This window comes from Elgaria multicarinata, chromosome 5 (assembly GCF_023053635.1).
Source record: "Elgaria multicarinata webbii isolate HBS135686 ecotype San Diego chromosome 5, rElgMul1.1.pri, whole genome shotgun sequence".
Taxonomy (NCBI): domain Eukaryota; kingdom Metazoa; phylum Chordata; class Lepidosauria; order Squamata; family Anguidae; genus Elgaria; species Elgaria multicarinata.
The window spans coordinates 89,591,206-89,615,491 of record NC_086175.1 but is presented as its reverse complement, the minus strand read 5'-3'; the positions used below and the strand labels follow the sequence as shown (position 1 = coordinate 89,615,491).

Genomic DNA, 24,286 nt, shown 5'->3' with positions numbered 1-24,286 from the left:
GATGTGGGCTGAGAAGAGTGTCAGCTGATGGAGACGGTGAAGATATGAGCTGGATTACTGGAGGGGAGAATGCCAAGTCTGCATAGCCCTCTGTCTCTGCTTATGGCTCCATAAGCCGCTTGTGGCCTACCAGTGGTGGAGGATCTCAGCTCAAATAGATTGAGAAGGCCCCTCGCTAAGTGATACAGAACATGCTTTACATGTGGAAGGTCCGGAGCTCAGTTGCTGGTATCTCCAGGCAATAAGAGATCTCCAGTAGCCATGCTAAAGGCCAAAACAGTAATTGCTTTAAATCTGTGTTTAGCAGCTACATTTCTCCTATCCCCCATTTTAAATCTACTGTAGGCACAGGGGCATGATCTGAATTGGGTCCCGGGTTGGGGGCTTTTAAGATATGGATCAGGCCTCCTGTGCCTATTCAAGAATAAAAATGAGGGTGGGGTGGAGGGGAGAGACATAGCTGCTAGATGCAGATTTAAAGTAATATCTGTTTTGGCCTTTAAGAAAGGCTCTCCTTGGCCTGTTGGATTCCTCCTCTGCTGCTAATAGCATGTTAGGTCAGGGAACTGGCATGGAGGTGAAGGGTTAAACCTCTCTACCCGTACACTGTGGCCTTGATCCAAATTAACACCCCAAGAATGAAAGTACAAGGAACTCCCACTTAAAGTCTAATTTGATATGAATAAATGTGGGGATTTCTGAATGGACGGTAGCGTAGTTACTTTATATTCAGTTTTGGTGTGTGTACATGCACACCTGTGTGAATGTGTGTGTGTGTGTGTGTGTGTGTGTGTGTGTGTATTCTTTTTATAGATTTTGTTTGAAGCCATTTGGCTTGATTCTGAATTCCCTACTTGCATAGCTCAGACTTCGCAATGGCATTTGGGTCTCAACAGCTGATCATCAAACAGCTTTAGAATCAGTGCCGCAAAATAGTTCAGGCATTCCATGTTTGAAGGAATACAGGAATAGTCACAGCAAAGCAGAAGGTGCAATACATGAAAGGCAGTTTTTCCTCTCTATCTCTCTGTCACATGTTGTTGTTGTTATTGTCATTGTTGTTGTCGTCCCCCCCCCCACTTCTTCCAGGGTCCCAGGGTGGCATTCATACCTATCTGCCTCCAAATGTGTCTGTGTGGGACCTTGATGTGTCTGTGTGGGACGTTTTGAAGGGAGCTTTACTCCTGCTACTGGTTTTAGCTAACACCATAATGTACTACTACTACTACTACTACTACTAATAATAATAATAATAATAATAATATCCAATCCTAAAACAGTCACATGATCTACTTTACAGAGGGCAGTCCTCTCTTGGAAGGCCTGTCAGAGGAGTCCTCTAGAGGAGAATTTTCTACAGAGCCCTCAATAGAGCACATTGTGCATTTTGCCATGTGGTCTTCATCAGGGGAAAGGGCCTTAATATCCTGTTTTCACTGGTGTATTGGAATAAGACACATGAAGGCCTTTTGTTCCTGGGGAAGGCCACTGCATTTTGAAATTTACAGCACCAGATGAACTGCCTCTACAGTTATTTCAGGGATCAGGTGCATTTGTGCAACATGCCAGATCTTCACATACGTCCATGTTCAGGGGCTGCAGCCCAAGCGCTGTAAGTCCACCGTGGGCTGCCCCGTTTACACCACAAGCTTCTGCTGCCTATGCTACAATATACTAGTGTGTGTTAGAATGACCTTATGGGAGCACAGTTCATATTAATGTGGAATATACTTCTCTTTCAGTTGGTTTGGATCCAAAGTTGAGCAAGAAGACCCTCACACACTGAATCTTTCCTTCAACCCTCAAAAAGCCTCACTGGAGAGTTTGGGGACTCTCCTGAAGAGCATCTATGTATTTGGGGGGCAGCAGCGGGAGAGGGGGAATTTCTCAAAACTGGGCAGAGGAACATGGCATGAGGGGGGCTTTGATTCGTGTTAAGGCGGCAAATTTAGCAGTTATGGGTTGGTGGATGCAGGGCCAGAAAAATGTTCAAGAGAGCTGCATATGGGTCCCTATGTTACTCACCCCATATCTTTTATTTTTTCTTTCCCCCCAAACAATTTTACCAGGATAAGTTGGACCTATCAAAGCACCCAGGCATCCCAATTAGTAGGCGTATCTTCATAGGGACAACCTGGATGTGTTCAAAAATATCGCTCACATTAGCAGTGAGAACACAAGGATTTACCTTACTCATAAGTTTAAGGCATGTCTACCCCTGAGCTAAGCCATTGCATAAAACAAAAATCCTAACCTTGTGGCAATGAACCTATGCTTTAGACTGCTACACTGCTCCGGAATCTATTTTACATATGGAGTGGTATATAAATATACATAAATAATACATATTTAGAGTGCTACACTGTTGGGTGTTGGACCCATTTCTGTTTGTAAGCAAAGAAATGCAAGAGCTGCTTAGGATGGAAAAAGAACAGAACATAGAGACATCTGCTCTGGCCATGGAAACTTGCACCGTGTTTATTTACCTTTAAAGTGCCTTGAGAGTTTTTATTGTTGTTGCATCAAACTATCATGGCTACCCTAACTAACATGGCTAATATGAGGCCTTTGTACTCGCTATGGTTTGTGAAGCTCAGCATCTGGTACCACAAAGTATCCCGTGTGCGTATCCTACTACATGGAGTTTCATTACCCCGTCTTGGCTGTGTTAAGAGCAGCGATGCAAATGAGAGGGGTTGTAGTCCAAACCTTTATTAGGACAAAACAAAGCACATTACATTATGTAGAACCTCCTGAAAACAGGACATGCATATTCCCACCCTGGTGCTTGAATTACAGGGAAACTGGGAACCACAAAGAAAGGAAACTTGAAACACAGGCATTTGTCTCTCCTCACACCCTGGTACCATTCCTTCACACGAGATGAGACTGCCCTTACTTGCCCTGCACAAGAAAGGGGTAGGAATTCCCACTTGCAAGGTTGCCTTTTAAAGCAGTGAAGGCACCAGTTTCCTTTCTCTGCCATCATTTGAGCACCATATATAACATTATATAAAACAAATTAAAAGCATCTTTTGGTAAGGAACGTTTGTTATTAAGATACTAGATCTTCCTAAAATAGGAAGACAAAATTAATCCCCTTATCTAAGCAAATTGATCCCCAACTTATTCCTGTGTCATTTCAGGAGTTTGCAAGATCTCTTTAGAGGTGTTTGCCATCAATTGGACATCCGATCTGGACTATATGGTGTTGGGAAAATGAACACTTGCAGGGGTGCTTCCAGTTGAGGCCTTTCTTGTGTCTAGCCTCGTTCATGGAATTTTATGGGGAGTGGGGAGGTCAGACAATGATGTCTCTAAATCCCTCCTGTGTTTGCCCACTGCTTTTTCTGTCTTTTTTTTTCTTATGAGAAAAAAGTTACATTGAGTAGTGAAAGACAGAATAGCTGTGTAGTGCCTTTTGGTTGGTAGTACTAGGAGCTGTCCATCTGGAAGCACCCAGGTTACTTTGGGAATCAGTGTCAGTCATTCCTGGCACTCATCCCAAGATAATACTCCCACTCTAAAAGGTCACGAGAGAGCAAAATTGGGTGACTTTACAAGGCAGTGAAGGCTTTACTGATATAATGCATGGTTTAGGCCCTGCATGAGCTTGGGGTGCATCTTTTCCATGCAGAAGGTCCCAGATTCAATCCCTGGCTTCTCTAGGTGGGATGAGCGACAGAATCAAGCCTGAATCTTTGGAAAGCCGCTGCCAGCCTGTGCCATCAATACTGGGCTAGATGGATCAATGGTCTGTCTCAGTATAAGGCAGCTTCCTATGATCCTACTTCACAACCACTCCTGAAAACTAAGGAAGCCATGGCTTTCAAACCATCACATGAGAATTGGATTTTCTGTAGTTTTGACTGGACTTCAGCATGTGCTAAGTAGAGGCTCAATATAACTTGGTTGGACCAGGCCAGGCCCCATTCCTGAACACTGCTCCTGTGATTTGACTCTCTTGGCTTCTTCTCTTGTTCCTAGAGATGTCTGACCTGGCCACGGAGACCCATGCCTTAGTTATATCCCGACTGGATTACTGTAACACACTCTACATGGGGCTGCCTTTAAAGAGTGTTTGGAAATTTCAGCTGGTTCAAAGAGCTGAAGTCAGAGTGTTGACCAGGGCTGGTTACAGGGAGCATATTACTCCCCTGTTAAAACAGCTCCGCTGGCTTCCAGTCTGTTTCCGGGCACAATTCAAAGTGCTGGTTATGAAAACCCTATATGGCTTGGGTCCAGGTTAGGGTTAGGGTTAAGGTATTCTCCCTTACGAGCCAGCCTATGCTTTGAGATCTCCAGGGGAGGCCCTTCTCTCAGTCCCACCACCATCACAAGCATGTCTGGTGGGAACGTAGGAGAGGGTCTTATTGGTGGCTGCTCCAGGGCTCTGGAATTCCCTTCCCAAGGAAGCTAGACTGGGTCCCTCCATGAAGTGCTTTTGGAGGCAGGCCTTTGGTAAATAGTCTGGATCTCTGTTTATGCATTTACTTATTTATTTTAAATGTTATTTGTATTTTAAATGTTTTAATATTGAACCACATTTAATTATATTTTTAACTTTGGTATATTTCTATATTTGTCTGTTTTAATTGTATTTGTTTTAATTTTGTAAAGCCGCCTTGAGGCCCAGCACTGGGAAAAAGGTGGGATGCAAATAAATATAATAATAACAGTAATAACACATAATAATTCTTTAACTGCCCAACTATGACTGTTGTTCCAACCAGAGTTCATATCTCATCCTGCCTGTCTGGCTTCCTGAAATGAGCTGGTTTGAGCCCTGGAATCATTCACAATGCTCTAGCATTGATGTTGGATAGTCCTCCCAATACTCCACGCCCCTTTTCGCTCCTGGGTGTATTCCTGCTGGGTAGCTCAGTTCTTTATACCCAACATCACTACCCTTAAGATTAAGCATGGATTAAAGAGTACAAAATGTTAAAACCCGCGATGTATCAGTGTGCTTTGCCACACAGAGTTGCTTTATTAGAGTATTCTTTTCCATGGGAAATATTGTTTCCATCGTGTAAGTATTTCTGCTGAAACAAACTCTAATAAGTAACTTCAGTTACTGCCTTACTGAGCCAGTGTTAGTACTATGAGGCTATTCAGCATTCAAAAGTAGTTACAGACAGACAGACGGACAGATATATCAAAAATTCAAGTACAATTCATTGCACATTTACTTGGCATGACAAGCTGGTGTGGTTGGTGGGGTCTAGAAAACAGATGAGGAGAAATAGACAATATTTCACTTTTCCAGGAGGAAGAGGAGGAGGAGGGAAGCCGCCCCTTGGTGCATTTGTAAAATTTCTGAAAATGTTTCCCAAAGAGTAACAGAGTAGCAAAGGTACCGCCCAATGGGAAGGCTGCAAATGAGAACCAGCCTCATCTTTGATGTTCGGTTCAGCAAGTCAGCGCTTGAGCTTTAACTGAGAGGATAGAAATGATGAATGTCATAATATATATCAATGGCACCACCCCTATTAAATAACAAGTGGTTCAAGTCCACAAGTTTGCCATGGAGGATCAATCTAAATTACCACCCACTGAAACCAGCCTAAGTCCAATCAAGAATTCCTGGGAAATGTAGTCCATTAAAAAGTCTCGGGACAAAGACTGTCATGAATCTACAAACCCCATGCCATGGGGAAGTCATAATGGTTAAAGTTTAAAAGTGTAGGGCTAGGTATACTTTGAGTAGATTTAGCCTTCAGCTCTTCCAAAGAATGCCAGGTAGTAGCCAAAAACTTGTTTATTATTTATTATGAAAGGGATCAATCTCCTTTCTGAACAAAAATGGACTCCAAGCGTGAAAGAAGCTTTGAAAGATTCTTTCTGGACCTTTTCAGGACATGTCAGGCCATTCACTTAAAAATGAACTGGACAGTTGAACCAAACCACAGACTGACAGGATTTCAACAGCTAAATGGTAGGTCTTCTCTTCCTCTTACCCTCGCTGAAAGCAATTCACACCGACAAGTCATCCGACCGAGCCTTACTGCTGGTGCGACTGGTTTTGCTGAACCTGCATTTCTCATGTAAGTAGCCATTGGGAAGCAGGCTGGGGGCGGAACTGTTGTTGGTCTGGGGATCCTGTGTATAGTTAGCTTGGATAAATGGCCTTTCTCCAACGGCATCATCTTGGTTGTGAACCATCTCGGTAGCAAAGTTGGCTGTGTTCTGCTGAGAGGCCATTTTGTTATTGAAGGGGCTGATATACTTCCCTGCAGGGTTGGCCACACACTGATTAAAATCAGGAGGAGGGGTGCAGCTTCGCCCTACCTTGGCTTGGGAGTCTGCCTCCAGTTTGCCGTCAGCTGAGTTTAGGCTGTTTTTACAAGGACGGGAGAACTTCTGCTTGGCTTTTTTCCATCCCAAATGATACAACTCAGCTAGGCTTAAGAAGAGGGACAGGGCCGCCACAGCAAGCATGAAGACGATGAAGATGTTCTTCTCTGTTGGCCGAGAAACATAGCAGTTGACTGGATTAGGGCAGGGGTGCCGTTTACAAACATAGAGGGTATCAAGGAAGATGCCATAGAGCATGTACTGACCTACAATGAAGGCTACTTCCATGGTGGTACGGATTAAAATGCTACAGACATAGGTGTTCAACAAAGTGCCTTGAAGGATGATCCTCCCACTGGGCTCATCCCAGCAGGACAGCTCCGCCTTCTCTGGTGCTGGGTACTCCTGCTGGTGAAAAATGTCGCTCTTGTTCTGGATTGCCTTGGATCCTTCTTTAGCTTCCTTAAGTTTCCTCTTCTCCTCCATACGCACAGTGTGCATTGCATGGCCCATGTACAACAGGGAAGGCGTGGAGACAAAGATAATCTGAAGGACCCAGTACCTGATGTGGGAGATAGGAAAAGCTTTGTCATAGCAGACGTTCTCACAACCAGGCTGCTGGGTGTCGCACATGAAGTCAGATTGTTCGTCGCCCCAGGAGGACTCTGCTGCTGTGCCCAGAACAAGCATCCGGAAGATGAAGAGTACAGTCAACCACACTTTCCCCACCACTGTGGAATGCTTGTGGACTTCCTCCAGGAATTCTCCCAGGAAGCTCCAGTCGCCCATTTTTGTTCAACGGGGAGGCTGACCTCTGGAGAAAGAGAGCAAGAAAGAGTGAGTTATAGTGAAGAAGAAATGGTTACCAACACATAACACTTCGGTTGTAAAAGGAGTGGCACTGAATAGGCTCGAAAAATGCCACAAAACTAAGCATGGAAAGAGATAAAGGCAGTTTCTCTCTGAATAAAGTATTACATTATGCCAATACAGTATTGTGAAGTGGGACGAATGAGTCAAAGTATATTGATAAAGTTAAGAAATGCCTTTTTTCCAGCCTATTCAGCCTATTCAGCTTATTTCAGCCTCATTTGTTCATATCCTCCCCTCTGCCAATACACATATACAGGTAAATCAGCATGAGGCTGATTAACAGCACAATCCTCTTCATGTCTACTCAGAAGTAAGTCCCATTGACTCCAAAGGAGCTTACTTCCAGGAAACTGGGCACAGAATTGTAGCCTAAACTTCGAAATCCTGTTAAAAATACTGTTAGCATATCAATACTGTTAGCATATAAATACTGTTAGCATATCACAAGTACTATCTTACAAAAGCCTTTCTTGGGCCCATGTCTCTGTTAGGCGTAGCTTGAGTAGATGGATGGCCAATTTACAATGCGTTCGCTGTGCTATAACCTCAAACTCCCCGCTGATTTTGTTCATTTTGCCTGTGCTTAAGGATTCTGTTCTCAAAATGGCCCAGCTTCAAGGTGGCCAACAAAGGAACACAACACAACGTTGAGTTAAAGAAGTTAATTTGAAAGTGGGAGTCTACGCATCTGTATGTTGTGATCCAAATGCCATTGTATGAACTCCTGTTCTCTGCCTTGGGAGAGCCAAGAAACTTTCATAGTTTTTGTTTTGAACTTGGAGGCCTACCTGAAATGGGATCCACTGTGATATAAATAGCAGACCCCAACAAGCTAGCACTATTCCCCCGTCCCCACTCCACCAAGGGTCCAGCTAGTCCAGCACTCTGTTCACACGGTGGCCAACCAGCCATCGGCCAGGGACGAACAAGCAGGACATGGTGCAACAGCACATCCATGTTTATGAATGCTGAATATACTGAAAAATATACCGAAGGATAATGCTAAGTGGCAGATAATGACCTTGGGTGTGAGAGTACAGGAGGCTGCTGCCCAGATTGGTGTTAGGCCTAGTTTTACTTAGTATCTTTATCAGGGTCTTCAAAGCCGAGTTAACTGGCACATAACTAAGCATGTAAATCTTATGGCTGGTACTAAATTGGGAGGTGTTGGATACACACGTGAGGACAGCCAAATAATATGTTTGAACTGAGAGAGATTAGGAAATATTGGCATCATTTTAGTGCAGTGGAAACAAAAGACTGCAACTTCATTTTCCCAAGCTGTATTTCCCAAGCCCTCAAGTTGCAGCCAGGGATAGGGAGATTTTGCTAAAAAGAGAGACCCAGCGGGATAATTGCAGGCAGCAAACGGGAAGAAAGCATTAGTGACAAAACTATAGTGTGATATTGGCCTCAAGAGGACCTCTTATAGATTTCTTGGCATTCTATAAAACATTTGAGGTTTGCATAGAAGTTCTTGCATTCCATGGCCTTTTGGATTAACAGTTTACCATTCTCTGCCTGTCCCCTGCTCCCCCACCAAGTGACTAGGGCCTAGTCTTGTTCTGTGTGTTTGTAGCCCAACTATGGATAACATACCATGCAGCAAACAAAGTGGGCTCTAGTTCTCAAATATTTTTGCCACAATAGCCTCTAGGGACCATGGAACACCTTTTGTGTGTGCTCATCTCCAAATCCAGCTTCCAGGTTGGAGGGAAAGAGACATACGTAGCTCCCTCATCCTCAAGTTAGGTCTTGGATGCGTTTCTAGCCCTACAACCTAGAGCAGGGATGGGCAACTTGTGGACTTCCAGTTGTTTTGGCCTACAACTCCCATGATTCCTCACTATTGGCTATGCTTGCTAAGGCTGAAGGGAATTGTAGGCCAAAACATCTATAGGGCCACAAGCTGCCTACCCCAACCTAGAGTATGAGAAAAGGACATAATGTAGAGAACTGTAAGCCTATGCAGCAGGGTCTTGCTATTTACTGTTCTACTCTGTACAGCACCATGTACATTGATGGTGCTATATAAATAAATAAATAATAATAATAATAATAATAATATAGGTGTGACCAGATTTCAGACTTGCAGCAAGATTAACTCACTGTGTTCTTTACTGGAACCCCAACGTCCGTCAAACAGGATGAGTGCCTTGGGGGCAGAAAGCCAGATGCAAAATGGTAGAACAATGACTCCTTCATTAGTCATAAACTGGCATGATCTGTATATACACAAGTACAAATCCACATTTGAGTTACTACAGATCAGGCATACTAACAGCCTAATTTAGAGAGAGGAAAAATATGGTCGCTCTTGTTAAACAATTAGCAGTCAAGGAAACCTTGCAAATCTATTGGAAATAATCCAGTGATCTACTAGTAGATCTGAATCTTCGTCCTAATCTGTTAAATCAGGAGTGGGCAGAAGGTAGATGTTCAGATGTTTTGGACTTCAGCTTCCAGCATTCCTGACAATTGGCTATCATGTCAAAGGCTTCTGGGAGTTGAAGTGTCCAGAGAGCTAACTTCTGCCCGCTACTGTTTTAGATAAAAAAGTAGATGTTTCTTACTTATATGTTACAATATACCCACATGCTAACCATCTTGCAGATTAGCTAGGAAAGTGAAACTTCACATTTTTGTGGTTTGTCCATGGGTACTGACCCAACACCACTGAATTTTTAATTTTTATGGAAGTAGAAGGAACCAAGATGGTTTGCTCATACCAAAATTTGCATTTTGGGACGTTCAAATTTAAAAAAAGTTTCTAAAGGAGGGGAGAAAAAATTGCTGGTTCAGTCATAAGAAAGAAATTTACTTCTTTTTGTGCCTGTTCTCCAAAGCCTGCTGCCCTATGTCCCATCTTTGGGGCTCTTCTTCATCCTAACACCTCACCCAAGGTATGTGCACCACCATGCACATAACTATTCATTCCTTCAGAGTCCTGGGACAAAGGAGACAAGGACAGCAGAGAAGGATGTGTTGAAATCCACCTACAGGCCAAAGAGAAAAGAACTGGAAGTTGAATGGTTTCATATTCTGGTATGCTTCAAATTCCTTCCAGCACAGTACTGACATTCCCAAGGGCAAAGTACAGGGGGAAAAATAAAATGTAAGTAGTAAAATAATGTGATACTTGGAGCAGTGAGAATACTTTGCATAGTTCCCAAGCGACCCTGGAACTCACTATATAGAGCTCTGCATTCTTAGGGAATTCTCCCAGTATACTAGAACAATTTAGGGTGAAGACTGCTCAGCTTGGGTTTTTTTGATTTTAGATGTAGTGCACTACCTAAAATTTATCTCCTGCTTTGCTAATATAAGGACTACCACAGTTTCCTTTCCTCCTGATCACTTCTTCAACAAGGGAGCCCGTGTATTTCAATTAGTGCTAGAGTAAGTGCTGTCCCCACCCCACCCCCACCGCATCTTTTCAGCAGGAGAGCAAACATCCCTATAGAGTTCAGTGCAACTTGACGTTTTTGCACTAGGCGTGACGTTTCCTAATTAAGCCTGTGCAACACCTCTCATGCGGCAGAATGGTTAGTGTTGGGAAATCAGTCAGGAGACACAAGCTCAAATCCTGCCCTGCCGTGAATCCCACCATGAAACAGTCATTATCTTGCCCTGTAACAGCCTATTCTCCACCTGCTCTTTTTTGTTTTGCTTCTATGTTTTATGTCACACCCTGATGTGTTCCAATGAACTGAAAAGCTTGCTCCCTTCTTTGTCACCATTTAGGTGATCCTAATAAAAGTCATACCCTACTGTTGATTTTGAATTTTCCCCTATGGGCCAGTGCAGCAGTTTCCTGCGACATTTTTCAGACAAATGGATTGCATATCATATCGGAGAAGCTCTCAGGGCCTGCATTCTAGTGGTGGGCAGGGCTGAAGGCCAAAGGCCAAAAGGGGTGTGGCCAAAAGTACCTGCATATTTTAGCCGAAAGCTCTTACTGCTTGGGAGAAGCATTTCAATCCTTTAGAAAGGAGGAAAAAAACTGCAAAGAGCTGGGAAAACACCAAATGATCTGTAGTTGCGGGGTTGGGGGGGAGAGGAGTGGGGAGGGCCAGGGAAAGGGGGCATGGCCATCTGGGGAACCCTGGAGGGCTGGATTTGGCCTTGGCCCTGGCATTCTGCACTCCTGATATGTACATACACAACCTCAGAGCCTTCACACTCATGTGTTCATTTGGAATATGTATACAGTATATGGGATAATATCTCATAATATCTCAAGAAAGAGGTCTTGGGGTTGTGGTGGACAGCGCGATGAAAATGTCAGCCCAGTGTGCAGTCGCTGCAAAGATGGCAAACTCCATGTTAGGTATTATAAGAAAAGGAATTGAGAATAAAACTGCCAGTATCAAACTGCCTTTATGCAAATCTAGGGTGTGATCACACTGACTATGTACAGTTCTGGTTACCACACCTAAAAAGGGATATTATAGAGCTGGAAAAAGTGCAGAAAAGGGCAACTAACATGATTAAGGGGCTGGAGCATCTCCCCTGTGAGAAAAGGTTACAACAACTGGGATTGTTTGTCTTGGGGGGAAAAAGGAGGCTAAGCGGAGACATAATAGAAGTGTACAAAAGTATGCATGGTGTGGGGAATGTGGATAGGGAGACATTTTTCTCCCTCTCTTAAAATACCTGAAATGTATTTAGTATTCTAAGTGTGATTACACCATAGATTTCTATAAGGAGCATGTGATATTTGCTAATTTATTTTCATTTCATTTCCTAATTATGCCCAACATCGAATTGGCCTTTTTCACAGCCGCCAAACGTTTTAATTGAGCTGTCCACCACAACCCCAAGATCTCTTTCTTGGTTCATTACTGCTAGCTCAGATCCCTTCAGTTTATACTTGAAATTGGGATTTTTTGCCCCAACATGCATCACTTTACACCTGCTTACATTGAACTGTATGTGCTATTTTGATGCCCATTTGGAGCATCTTGCAATCCTGTTTTGCTTTAACCACCCTTAAATAATTTGATGTCATCAGCGAACTTCACTTGGCCACTTCACAGCTCACTTCTAATTCCAGATATTTTATGAGTAAGTTGAAAAGCATTGGTCCCAATACCGATCCCTCTGGGACCCCACCATTCACATCCCTCCACTGGAAGAATTTACTATTTATTCATTCACTTTCTTTCTGTTCTTTAACCAGTTACTGATCCAGAAGAGGACTTCCCCTCTTATTCCATGACTGTTAAATTTGCTCAGGAGACTACGGTGAGGGACTTCATCAAAAGCCTTTTGGAAGTCCAAGTTAGCAATGTCTACTAGAGCACTCCTGTCCAAATGTTTCATGACACTATCAAATATCTCTAAAAGGTTAGTGGAACAAGATTTACCTTCATGGACCTGGTATTACATTGATCTTTCTCTAGTTTTCTGGTATAGAGGCTGATCTTACAGACACATTACCAGTTTGTTTTAGAAGATTAGCAATTTCATACTTGAGTATTTAAAGAACTCTAAGGTGGATACCATCTGGACTTGGTGATTTATTGACTTTCAGTTGGTCAATATCTTCTGCAGTGAAGATAGATGAAAATAATTCATTCAACTTCTCAGCAGTATCCTTATTCTCCTTCAGTACTCCTTTAACTCCATTATCATCCAATGGTCCAACTACCTCCCTAACTGGTTTCCTGTTTCTGACATGCTGAAACAGTTCTTTGATTTTTTTTCCATCTGTTATTGTCTGTTTACATCTCCTTTGTACAAGCTTGTGCTCCCTTTAGTTTTCCTCGTTTGGGCAAGACTTCTGACTTCTTTTCTCTAATAGCTTCCTTGACACTGCTTGTTAACCATGGACTTGGTGCTACTTTTACTAACCTGTGGTATACATTCCAGCTGAACTTCTGTTATTGTGGTTCTGTGTAACCTCCAAGCATTTTGAAGGGATTTAGCCCTCTTGACTCCTCCTTTCAACTTCCTTTTAAATGTCTTTTAGCAAGACCCACTAACCTGCCTCCAGTCTTGAGCTGCCATCCTTATCAAAGTTTCATTTAATAAAGTGGGATTTACTTTCAAGTAAATAAGCCTTGGATCAGATGTTTGGTTTCTAGAGTTTTGGGTTAGCCAGATTGTCTAAGATTATTGAAGTATGAAGGCAAACATCATTATCACCACCACCAGTATATCCTCAACATGATCAGATTATTTAGCAGTGCAATCCTATACATTTCTACTCAGAAGTAACTCCCATTTCAGGGGGTATAAGGTGGCAATCCTATACCCACTTAACCAGGATTAAGCACCATTCAATTTAAAGAGACTTGTTTCTGAGTAGAAATATAGAGGATTGTGCTATCAATGTCAAAACCATGCAAGAAGCCAAAAACAAAACAAAAAACCTTTCCCAAAATGCTAATGCTCAAACTAAAAGACTAAAACACTGAGACAAAATATTCAACAACAACACGAATCCACCTATATAAGAGCGAAGGGTATCTCTAGTGGTTATAGACTTCTTCATTTATTGAATATCAACCTTCTGTTCAAAAATTTAAACCACCAGAGAGTATGGACAAATGAAAGGAACACAACACAAGGTTAATTCTTGTGGGTTCGTTAAAATGGATAAGGACAAAGTTATAAAGAGAAGGATATGCCTGTATTCATTTCTGACATTAGAAGTGCACTATTCAGTGAAGTGTGGTGACTCTGATGTCAGTAGGGCAGTGAATCCGCTCCGGAGTTCAGTCAGAACCAGTCAGAACTCTTAACAAGCTATCCAAGGTGGCTTGAAACTCAGAGCAAATTTATTGCCCCACTGGCATTGGAGCCACCAGACTCCACTGATGCCATTGGTCAAGGAATAACATTCCAAAGTATACAAACATGTGCTCAAGGGAAAAGAAACCTCAACTGATTTATGTCACCAAGTACATAGCAATGAGCTCCCCAAGATTGTTTAGGAAAGGATTGTACCCTTCTCGCCTATCTCTGGCTCCAGTGAGTTTGATACAAGCTGAAATCTTGGCTAAGAAGGAGCTCCCATTACACCTCCAGATTGCTGATAGTTGTTAATTTGGCTGCATTTAAATCAAATCCAATTAAAGAAAGTCAGTCCCAAATTCTTACAGTCTTAAGCCCAATTTTTATTGACTTATTGCCACAAATTTTCCTAGGAGTATAAATTTCTTTGGCTCAAGCCTGGAGACTGCATCTTCATTTGTAATGTTTTCGCCCTCTCCCTCTAATCAATTTTTTAATGAGGAATTCTTATATCTAGCAATTTTACTCACCCAAGTTTTCTCTTGTTCCTTGAAATAACTCGTTCTCCTTGTTATTCACTATGGAGTCTTAGTACTTTCTGCTCTGTACTTTTAACCAACTTCCTTCATTCTTTTGGCTTTCTTCGCTTTTCTCCTTTCCTTCACTTATAGTTGCTCTCTCTCTTCTCTTCCACTTCCTTCTTCAGGCATTGTCTTGCTCACCCCTTTCCTAGTCACCTTTAAAAAAATCATTTTATAGAATCTGCCCCCTCTCAGCCTTCCTCTATGGTCTCCTTTTCAACTTCTTCCCTGCAGTCTTTCAAATCTGACCGCAGGTTTTTAACACTGTTCTTTTCAGTTGTCAGGAGACAAGTGCTAATCATCAAGTCTTCCCCAAAGAACTAGACACTACCATGCTTCCTTTGAAAGTGTGTGACTGTGATGCCCCTCATGAAACCAGAGCTCTCTGAGAAAGAAGGAAAAGGGAGAGTTGGTTATTATGGGTGGGCCGGAGGTAGGTTGTCCCTTGTTACTTCTGGAAAGCTCAACCAATCAAAGCCCAATTCCTAATGTTCAGAACCTCTCTTATTTTGCCAAGAATGCTTTGCTTAGGGGTAGGGAGAATGTACATGTATATAAACAAACATTTGTAAGTTAAAAATAGAATAAGAGGTCTCTGGACTCTATCTGCAACACAAATAGCCTATTGAGAATGTAGATTTGGGACCTAGCCCCAATGGCAGCACTTCAAAAAGGGAGCAAGAGCTTTACTCCAGAAGATGATGGAATGACAACTGGCCCGCCTGCTTGTAAACCTGCTTCACTTCTGTTTGGTTGATCCTAGCAGAGCCATCCCAAGATATTTTGCTGCCTGAGGTGAATTAGCAAATACCCCCTTCCCCACAATGGAAGGTGCATAGTACCCACGGCTGTTCACACCTTATTCTGGCATGTGAGGGAGAAAGTCCCACAAGTCCCTGTCTCTTGAAGTAAAAATACAAAAATAATAAATTAAATATTGAACCATATGATGCCGTTTGATGAAACCCAAATCTGATGCCTGAGGCAGCTGCCTCACTGTGCCCAGTAGTAGGGCACAGTGTATCCCTCAGTGTGAGGAATGGCCTCCATTTTGGTTTGAAGGAAAGGAAAGGAACCTCTCGTGCAAGCACTTGAGTCATTGCTGACTCATAGAGGGATGCCTGCTTTCGCTGATGTTTTCTTGGCAGACTTTGTAGCGGGGTGGTTTGCCATTGCCTTCCCCAGTCGCAGTTCCCTTTCCCCCAGCTAGCTGGGTACTCATTTTACCGACCATGGAAGGATGGAAGGCTGAGTCGACCTGAGCCGGCTGCCTGAGAACCAGCTGGGATTGAACTCAGGCCGTGGGGAGAGTTTCGGCTGCAGTTACTGCCGCTTACCACTCTGTGAACCTGGCCCAATTTCCACCTGCTCAGCAATTTCAGTTCAGTCTCTCAAATTTTCAAAGCAGATGGGATTTTATAAAACAGGATATGTCTTCAGCCATTCTCAAATACATGTTTGTTTGTTTTTAAAGTATGTCGTTTTATTATAACGGGTTCTTTCCTACAGAAATGAAACCTAAGTACGGGGAATTGAACAGAACACATAACAACGCCCCCAACCCCAGATCTGATACCTGTCTTTTCTTGTATGTGTTTGATTTCTAGGGGTAAAGAACAACCTGTGGAGTCATGGCACATACATATTTAAGAGCACATCTGTAATACAACTCTATGGGCTCATTTTGGCTGAGTCATGTGAAGTGTCTGGATTAACTCAGGCAATTGGCACTTTCTATTTGTAATACATTATCTGCCTTGCAGAGAAACATTCATTACATTATTCTATATTTTAGTTTGATGACTAGCACAGTCCATTTAGTCATTTTTGGAGCTGGCAAGAATGTCCAAAAATGTAATGGATTTTGCAGTGATGGGCTGACAGCAAGGTAGAGACAGGTGTCACACACAGATGGCCTAAGCTGCTGTGATGTCACAGAACGTGTGTAAACATTTAACTGCTTAGAGAGAAGTTTGCAATAATAGCTTGAAGCTTCTTCTGGGAGCAGTGAAAGGTCAATTCATTGAGGAGAAGACCATCAATGGCTAGGAATCATGATGGCTATGTGCAACCTCCAATATCAAAGGCAATATATGCATCTGTATATCAGTTGCTGGGGAACATGAGCAGGAAGGTGCTGTTGTACTTATGTCCTGCTTGTGGTTTTCCTGTGGGCAGCTGGTTGGCCACTGTATGAACGGAACACTGGATAAAATGGACTCTTGGTCTGATCCAGCATGGCTCTTCTTGTGTTCTTAATTTGGCTGGAGAAAGCCTCTCTTCCCCAGCTAAGGACAGGAGGAGATAGGCAGGGAAGCTCTAGTCAGGAAAGCTGAATAAGAAGAGCTCCCTGCAGGCGGAGAAGCTAAAGGCAGAAGGTGGCTGTAGAAGAGTAGGCACTGAATTGGGGGGAAAAAACAGGAACCCCAAAGAACAGTAGGAGGAAAAGAATGAGGCTCGCAGAAAAGGAGGACAGAGTAGACAGGGAGCTAAAGATAGGAGGGGCTCATGAGAAAAGCTGCTGTGGAAAATGATCACAGGACCTAAACACAGGAAGAGCTCTATAACATTGACAGGGGGGTGGGAATGGAATGGGGGGGGAGATGAAGATGTTGGGCTCTAGAATGACACGACTATGGATTTTTAGAAAATATATCAAATATTTCTCATAGAGCAGAATAATTAAAAATGCAACGATCTTATCCAAAAGAGAGGCCTTGGAACCTCTGGAGGCTGATGGGAGACATAATATAAAAAGAAGGTCCTTCTATGTTGGCTTCCATGAGTAGATTGCGGCAGCGGCAGCTTGATATTTGGACTTCTCCACCTGTACACCAGCTACTTGAGGCAGAAAGATCCCCCCACAACAAGGTCCATTTGCTCTAAGGTTTGGCATGCAGTTTCGAAGTGCTCCACATGGCAAGGACGGTAGAACATTGGGAGCCAGCTGCCCTGTCCTCCCCCCACCAGCCCCAATGGGCACCATCCACCATTGATTGGAGGAACAGGAGTATCCATAGGTGATAGAATAACAGTTCTTACATTGCACTTTTCCTTAGTGCCCAAAGTTCTTCCATCTGTAACATTATCTCCACATTTTCGATAATGACTCTTTAAGGTAGGCAAGCATTATAACCCCCATATTACAGGGGACACTTACACTGCAATTGATAGGAGGCTATCCAAACTTGGAGGGCTGGCCCTCTCTGTCCTCCTTCAGAAGCGATGGGGTACATGTGGTCCTCCAGATGTTGTTGGACTGCCAACTCCCATCATCCCTCACCATTGGCTATGCTGGCTAGGGCTGATGGGAGTTTACTCCAACAACATCTGGAGGGCCGCACAGTTCTCCAGATGGTGGGAAGTTCTGGCCTGCAGCCGTCTTCTCATGGCCAAAGGAACTCCCACTGCAAAGCCCACGTGGTTCAGGAGATGGTTTTGAGAACTCAGTTTGCTGAAGTACATTGAACTAAGAGGTGAATATTATACTGGAAAGGACTGCCTTACAAATATGTGTGGATTTCTTTCTGTCTCCACATCACCCTAGACTTAGAAGCCAGAAAGAGATATGGAAAATAATCATTTAAATTTTATTATTAGTTCTGTACAATAGATGTAAATGGAATGACGACATGAGGCCAAAAGCATTCAATGATTCAGCAGTATAGTTAACTAATAAAACAAAAATTAAAAATGTGAGTTTTTATGATTGGCATTCCATCACTACTCTCTGCTCTGACTCAGGTAACCAAAAGTGACTGGGATTGTTCCCAACTATATATGTACACCTCTTGATTTAGGCAATGATTTAAGTTGATGTCCTCAAATAATACTGTTGTGGTGGATTACAGGGCAGGGCCATGGCTCAGTGGGACAGCAGCTGCTTTGCATGCCAAAGGTCCCAGGTTTGGTCACCAGAATCTCCAGGTAGGGCTAGGAAACAATTCTGCCTGAAATCCTGGAGAGCCACTGCTGCCAGTCAGTGTCAAGAATACTGGGCTAGATTAGGGTGTCCATATTTTGGAAACCAAAAAGGAGGACAACATGGTCGCCCCCAAGGGGGCGTGTCCTGTACCAAGGGGGCATGCCCACCCAAACATAGCCTTGGTCACATGTCTGATTTTACAGCACACATTTAAGACAAATCTGTTCTATGTAACATCTTAATGTTAAAATCACTGAAATAAAGAACAAGTGAGAGATTCAATGTATCTGAAATTAACTTCACTCACTCCTACTTGTGTAGGTTTTGCTGTACTTGGAAGCTTTTGCTATACTCTGTGTGTTACATTCTCCCCTTCCCTCAAATCACTTTTCTGACTGTATCTTCACTCATTGCAAGCTGCTGTTGTTGTTAACAGGGTTTGCTACTGCCCCCAGATCTGTTTCAAATTTGGTACAGCTAAAGCTCTACCTAAAAGCTTTCATGGTGCCAACTTTCAGCTCTTTATCTTTAAAAATGACAATTTTAAAAATAATAATTTTAAAACCTCATTTTTTAAAAAAATTCCTAAAAAATCAATGGATGAACAGATCTGTTTCAAATTTGGTGTGGCTAAAGCTCTACCTAAATCCTATCATGGTACAAAGTTTCATCTCTTTGTCTTTAAAAATGATGATTTTAAAAATAATAATTAAAAAAACTCAATTTAAAAAAAAAATCCTAAAAAATCAATGGATGAACGGATCTGTTTCAAATTAGGTATGACTAAAGCCCTTCCTAAGAGCTACCGTTGTCCCAAGTTTCATGTCTTTATCTTAAAAAATGACGGAGTTATAAGCATTTTTGTTAATTCCCATTAGAGCTGCCCTTTGAAAAAAAATCCGGATTTCCCCCCCTCCCGGATTTGCCATCAAAAACCCCGGGCAAACCTGGACAAATCTGGTCATATGGTCACCTAGATGGACCAGTCTAAGGAAGCTTCCTCTGTTCCTCTGTTTGGGAGTTTAAACATGAGGAGGCCTGAATGGCTGTAGTGTTCTTTAACAGCCAGTGGCAAAGTTGTCAAGCCATAACTCTTCTTAGGGAAATAAGAGATGGTTGGAGAAGTGGCTCACCCTTATTCACCCCCAACTCACTGTCCAGCTAGAGGGGGGATGAGCTAAGCTAATTGTGATCTGAAAGGCAGTAGAAGCATTTTTGTAGAAAGATTGCCTTAGATAGGCTGGGAAATGGCAACTTCGGAAAGAGTCTTTTGAGGAAGTTGCTTCTCTCTGGAGATCTGATGTGGAACTGTAGAGTGTGCTGCTATAGGTTTTAAGCTGTCTACCTCCACCTATGCTCAACTGGTATGTTCTCAAATATTGCAAAATGCCGTAAGTGCCCAGTGGTCGCTTTTTGAAGGAAACCAAACTGAGGTAAGTGCTGCAACTCTTGGGACTTCTCACTGTTTGGGGAAGTGGGGAAAGCATAGCAATACATTCCTTTCTATGTAAATTAAACCAAAGAAATGAAGTTCATTAAATATCCTCAAACTGCATTTATGTATTTATTAATTTTATTTAATTAATTAGATTTACATCCCATCTTTCTTCCAAAAGGCTCGAGGCAACATACATAGTTCCCTCTGCATTTGATCCTCAGAACAACCCTGTAAAGTAGATCAGGCTGAGATATAGTCATTGGCCAGTGAGTTGGAATCGGAACCAAGCCCTAGTCTGACACTCTCCCACCTGGTGTCTTCTGGATATTTTGGATTTCAGCTCCCATCAGGTCCAGCTAGTATGGCCAATGGTCAGGAATACTAGGATTTGGGAAAGGCTGCCCTAACCACTAGGCTATGCCAGATCTCCTGTCACCTTCTTGTAAATACCTTGTTTTATTATGTTGAATGAGGCTTACTGCTAAGTAAGTGTGCATAGGATTGCAGCCAAAGTTTTACTTCTGAATAAACATGTATGGGATTGTGCTGTTAGGCTGCACTCCTATATTCACTTACCTGGGAGTAAGGCCCATTGAACTCAATGGAACTTGATTCTGAATAGACATGCATAAGTTTGCACTGTTATTAAAAATTTGATAGGCTAAATATTTGACAGTTAACAGGCAGGAAAGCCTTTAATCCCTTTGAAACAGAAGAGTTGCTCACCTATAGTATAGATTTAACTCTGATAGTTCAATGGCTCTGAAATAAACCACTTCCCCTATATTGTACCAATGAACAATGCCAAATCATTGCACAGAAAAGCAGCTATTTCAATCATATGTGACAGAAAGTTCCATTCTTTTTGGAGCATTTTAACTGGTACCAGATTCTTTTCATCACCTCCTTTTTTCATCCTGTCACTGATTAAAGCCTTGTTTCCTCTAGATGTGTTGGACTACAACTCTCATAATCCTCAGCCAGCATGGCCAACCCTGATTTGGGATGGCCCTGCTGGTTAGGGATGATGGGAGCTGTAGTCCGTTACACTTTGGAGCAATGATTTGGCATTGTTCATTGGTATAATATAGGGGATGTGCTTCATTTCAGTGCCATTCAGCTATCAGAGTTATAACTATGCTACAGATGAGCAGCTCTTATGTTTAATAGGCATATGAAGTTTTACACAAGACCAACAAAGCTAACCCAAAACTTTGGAAAATTTCAAATTCTGTCAGTTTCTCAAAATTTAAAAATCGAGACTTCACCTCAAAATGTGACCTCTGAATTTCAGAATTGAAATTTGACATCACTATTGAAAATTCAGGAGAGTGGGGGCGGTTGGTTTGACGAATGAATGTAGGTAATCTAACATTTACTAATCTCTATTTCAATTCGTGTATCATAAACAATCGCCTATTGATTGCTACCGCATATCAATTGTCATCTATTGTCAAATGTGGGCTGCTACATTTCAGAGAGTGTCAAGCGATGACTGCTTCTTATTACATACTAATTCTGCACGTGAACTACCAGATATTGTCCACACGGACTAACCTCCCGCTGATACTTGAACTGCACAATATTTAAGTCATTGGCCATTAAGTGCATTGAACTTTATGCAGCATTGTGCTTCTGGAGTTTTTCTTTTCTTTTATTCCTCTACTTATCTGAAGCATTTCATTCTGAGAGAGAAGAGACTCCCTCCCACACCAACGTAGGCCATTTAGAGGTACAACAGGTAACGGGAGAAATAAAACCATCTTATTTGCATAATGGCAACAAACAAGGCTTTTCAATAGTAAAAGGTATTGAGATGTGAATTCTGAAATAGCAATTGCATAGAATTTCTCTACTTATACTTGCTACTCACCTCCATTTCACTTTTTACCCCATTATCTTATGCAACCATCCATGGAGTTAAGGCTGTGATTCAATGCAGAGGCACTTGAATGTAAACTCACTGATTGCATTGGGGACTTTCTGCCAAGGCAGAGAAGAACTCAATTTTTCCCATTTTCACAAAGCAAAAAGTGTAACTTGGGATAATATGTGATTTTTTAAAGAACCATGCAGCACACCAAGTGTAGGACAGAAACTACAAGATCAATCAATGAAATTAATTAAAGCTGGTTTATCTAAGCTTTTAAGCATAGCACAACACCACCAAAAATCCACCCAATACAATTTTTATTTATTCTTTCCAGCAGATTTTGGATAGGAACATGAAATGAGAAGGCTACTAATAATATTTTATAGCTTTCAGGTCAATTTTCAGACTTGCAAAAACATACCTTCTCTGCTTGTATCCAGCAGGGATCCTTCTCTGATGGAAGCCACTTTAATTGGGATAAAGAAAGTTCAGATGGTTGTTGGAGAACTCCACTGCCTTCTTGTCTGGTATCAGCTGGTTGGCTGGAGGTTCTCAAAAACCCTGAAAGGAGCAGGCTGTAGGGTCTCCCAGCTTCTGAGTGCCGTATGACATGCCCCAGCAGCTGTCAGACTCCTACAGACCCATCGTCAAGGATTGGGATATAAATGTGGTCCTAAGAAGGCTTTATTGTAAGCAGTGACTTGGCTGTCGCTGAGCACTTCCTTTGGCTCTCAGCCTCTCTATTTTTAATGAAGGAATTTGGGGCTATCGCAAAGGAAGTCAAATTGTTTTAGGAAAACAATAGCAAAGTAACTAAAGGTTTATTAGTTTCCTCCCCTGGGTCTGGAATAGAGTTGTCAATTGGACTACAGTGATGGATGGTCTATTTATTTAAAAGTCTTATTCACCGGACTCATGCATTTAGTCTTGGTTTGAAAAGATCATAAATTCGTATCTGAGCAAAGCAGCAGCTTAAAAGTGTGAGTAAGATGTTATGGCTAGATATTTGTTAGTGCCTGTGTTAGAGTGCGTGGTTATGAGACAAATTTCTCCAAACCTAAATCTGTCTAACTGCTCTTAGTACTCATTCTCCCCAATGTTTTTATAGTTGAGCTGTTCTATGTGAAATTAAAAATGTGTCGTCATCCATTCCCTCCCCCCACCCCCCGCAGCCATTTTGTGCTAAACATAAGAATAGTCGGCTTCTCCTGTGACTCTTTGGGGCACAAACCTGCGTGTGCCTTGCTGAAATTGATGTAAACTGTGCAAGAGTGCTTTTAGGCTGCTGCCATTGATTTCGGTGGGGAAGGGCACAGGAGAATGCCCTAGTGGAGTGTGCCCTTAGCTCATATTTTTATCATTAGTGTTTGCACAACTTTCCTATCTTAAGCATACTGCTCCTGAATTTTCAATGCATACCTCAAATAGCTGCGCACTCAAACCCAAAGCAAAATGTTAGGGTTGCTGAACAGTCTGTTATCTCCCTACCTCTTTTCAAGCATCTACAGCTGGAAACAGATGGCTTTTTCAGAGTGCTGAAGGTGAGAAAATAGGGACGCCGTGTGTCCAGTGGTGCTGCTATCACTCTTGATAATCAGATTTGCACATTGTTGTATTGCTTCAAAAGCTTGCAAAAGCTCTTTGACTCTCTCTCTCTCTCTCTCTCTCTCTCTCTCTCTCTCTCTCTCTCTCTCTCTCTCTCTCGTAAGCAGTGATGCCTCTATCCAACTCACTTAAAAGCCATCATCTGTCTCCAGCCAAGACTGAACTGCAGCTTTGAACATTTATGTTTCAGCGAGCATTGTACTCATATGAACGTGTGGGGAGGACCCTGATTAGAACCTGCTGGCTTGCACATGCCAGCAGATTTTAGAGCCTCCCTGCAGTGGGCAAAGTGCAAAGACAGATCCTCTTGCAGTATAAACAGACATGGGCAGCAAATGAAAGTGGCTTGCCCAAGTGGTCAATGGCAAATAGCTAGCAATGGAAATAACTAAGGCCTAATCTACACCAAGCAGGATACAGTGGTATGAAAGTGGTATATGGTATGTGTCAATGGGCCCCAACAGTTGTCAGTGCACTTCAACACCGCTATAGAGAGCCAGTGTGGTGTAGTGGCTAAGGTGTTGGACTGGGAGTCTGGAGATCCGGGTTCTAGTCCCCACTTGGCCATGGAAACCCACTGGGTGACTTTGGGCCAGTCACAAACTCTCAGCCCAACCTACCTCACAGGGTTGTTGTTGTGAAAATAAAATGGAGAGGAGGAGGATGTACACCGCCTTGGGTTCATTGGAGGAAAAAAAGGCAGGATATAAATGCAACAACAACAACAACGTAAGTGTTTGCACCTTGTGTTGGGCCAATGGGACAGATTAGGGAGCCACAATCAGTAGTCAGCAAATAAAAACTGCATCATTGAGAACATGGCTCCCAAGTTTATCCTGCATATCCCTGTCTACATAAATTTGAGATAAGAGTTATGGAATATATGCCCCTAATGACGGTAAAGCAGAATTTTATGGAGGACTGTTGCCCAAGTTGACAGAGTTACATTTTGA

At 42.5% G+C, this 24,286-nt stretch overlaps 1 protein-coding gene across 3 annotated transcripts; it reads right to left on the bottom strand.

The window, feature by feature from the left end:
* Nucleotides 1–4,765: 4,765 nt before the first annotated feature.
* Nucleotides 4,766–22,337, bottom strand: GJA5 (gap junction protein alpha 5). 3 transcript variants are annotated; one of them, XM_063127600.1, is made up of 3 exons: nucleotides 22,150–22,337; nucleotides 5,961–7,111; nucleotides 4,766–5,438 (listed from the first exon to the last, which is right to left on the bottom strand). In XM_063127600.1, the coding sequence occupies exon 2, from the start codon at nucleotides 7,084–7,086 to the stop codon at nucleotides 5,977–5,979; it is 1,110 nt and encodes a 369-aa protein (XP_062983670.1). In that variant the 5' UTR covers nucleotides 7,087–7,111; nucleotides 22,150–22,337; the 3' UTR covers nucleotides 4,766–5,438; nucleotides 5,961–5,976. The 3 variants fall into 3 exon arrangements, with proteins under 3 accessions (XP_062983670.1, XP_062983671.1, XP_062983669.1); XM_063127601.1 differs by lacking the exon at nucleotides 4,766–5,438 and having other exon boundaries at nucleotides 5,745–6,464; nucleotides 6,564–7,111; XM_063127599.1 differs by lacking the exon at nucleotides 4,766–5,438 and having other exon boundaries at nucleotides 5,745–7,111.
* Between the last annotated feature and the right edge of the window lie 1,949 nt (nucleotides 22,338–24,286).

Excerpts from the sequence above, each read along its gene's own strand:
- GJA5 (XM_063127600.1), bottom strand. The coding sequence starts at position 7,086 with ATGGGCGACTGGAGCTTCCTGGGAGAATTCCTGGAGGAAGTCCACAAG.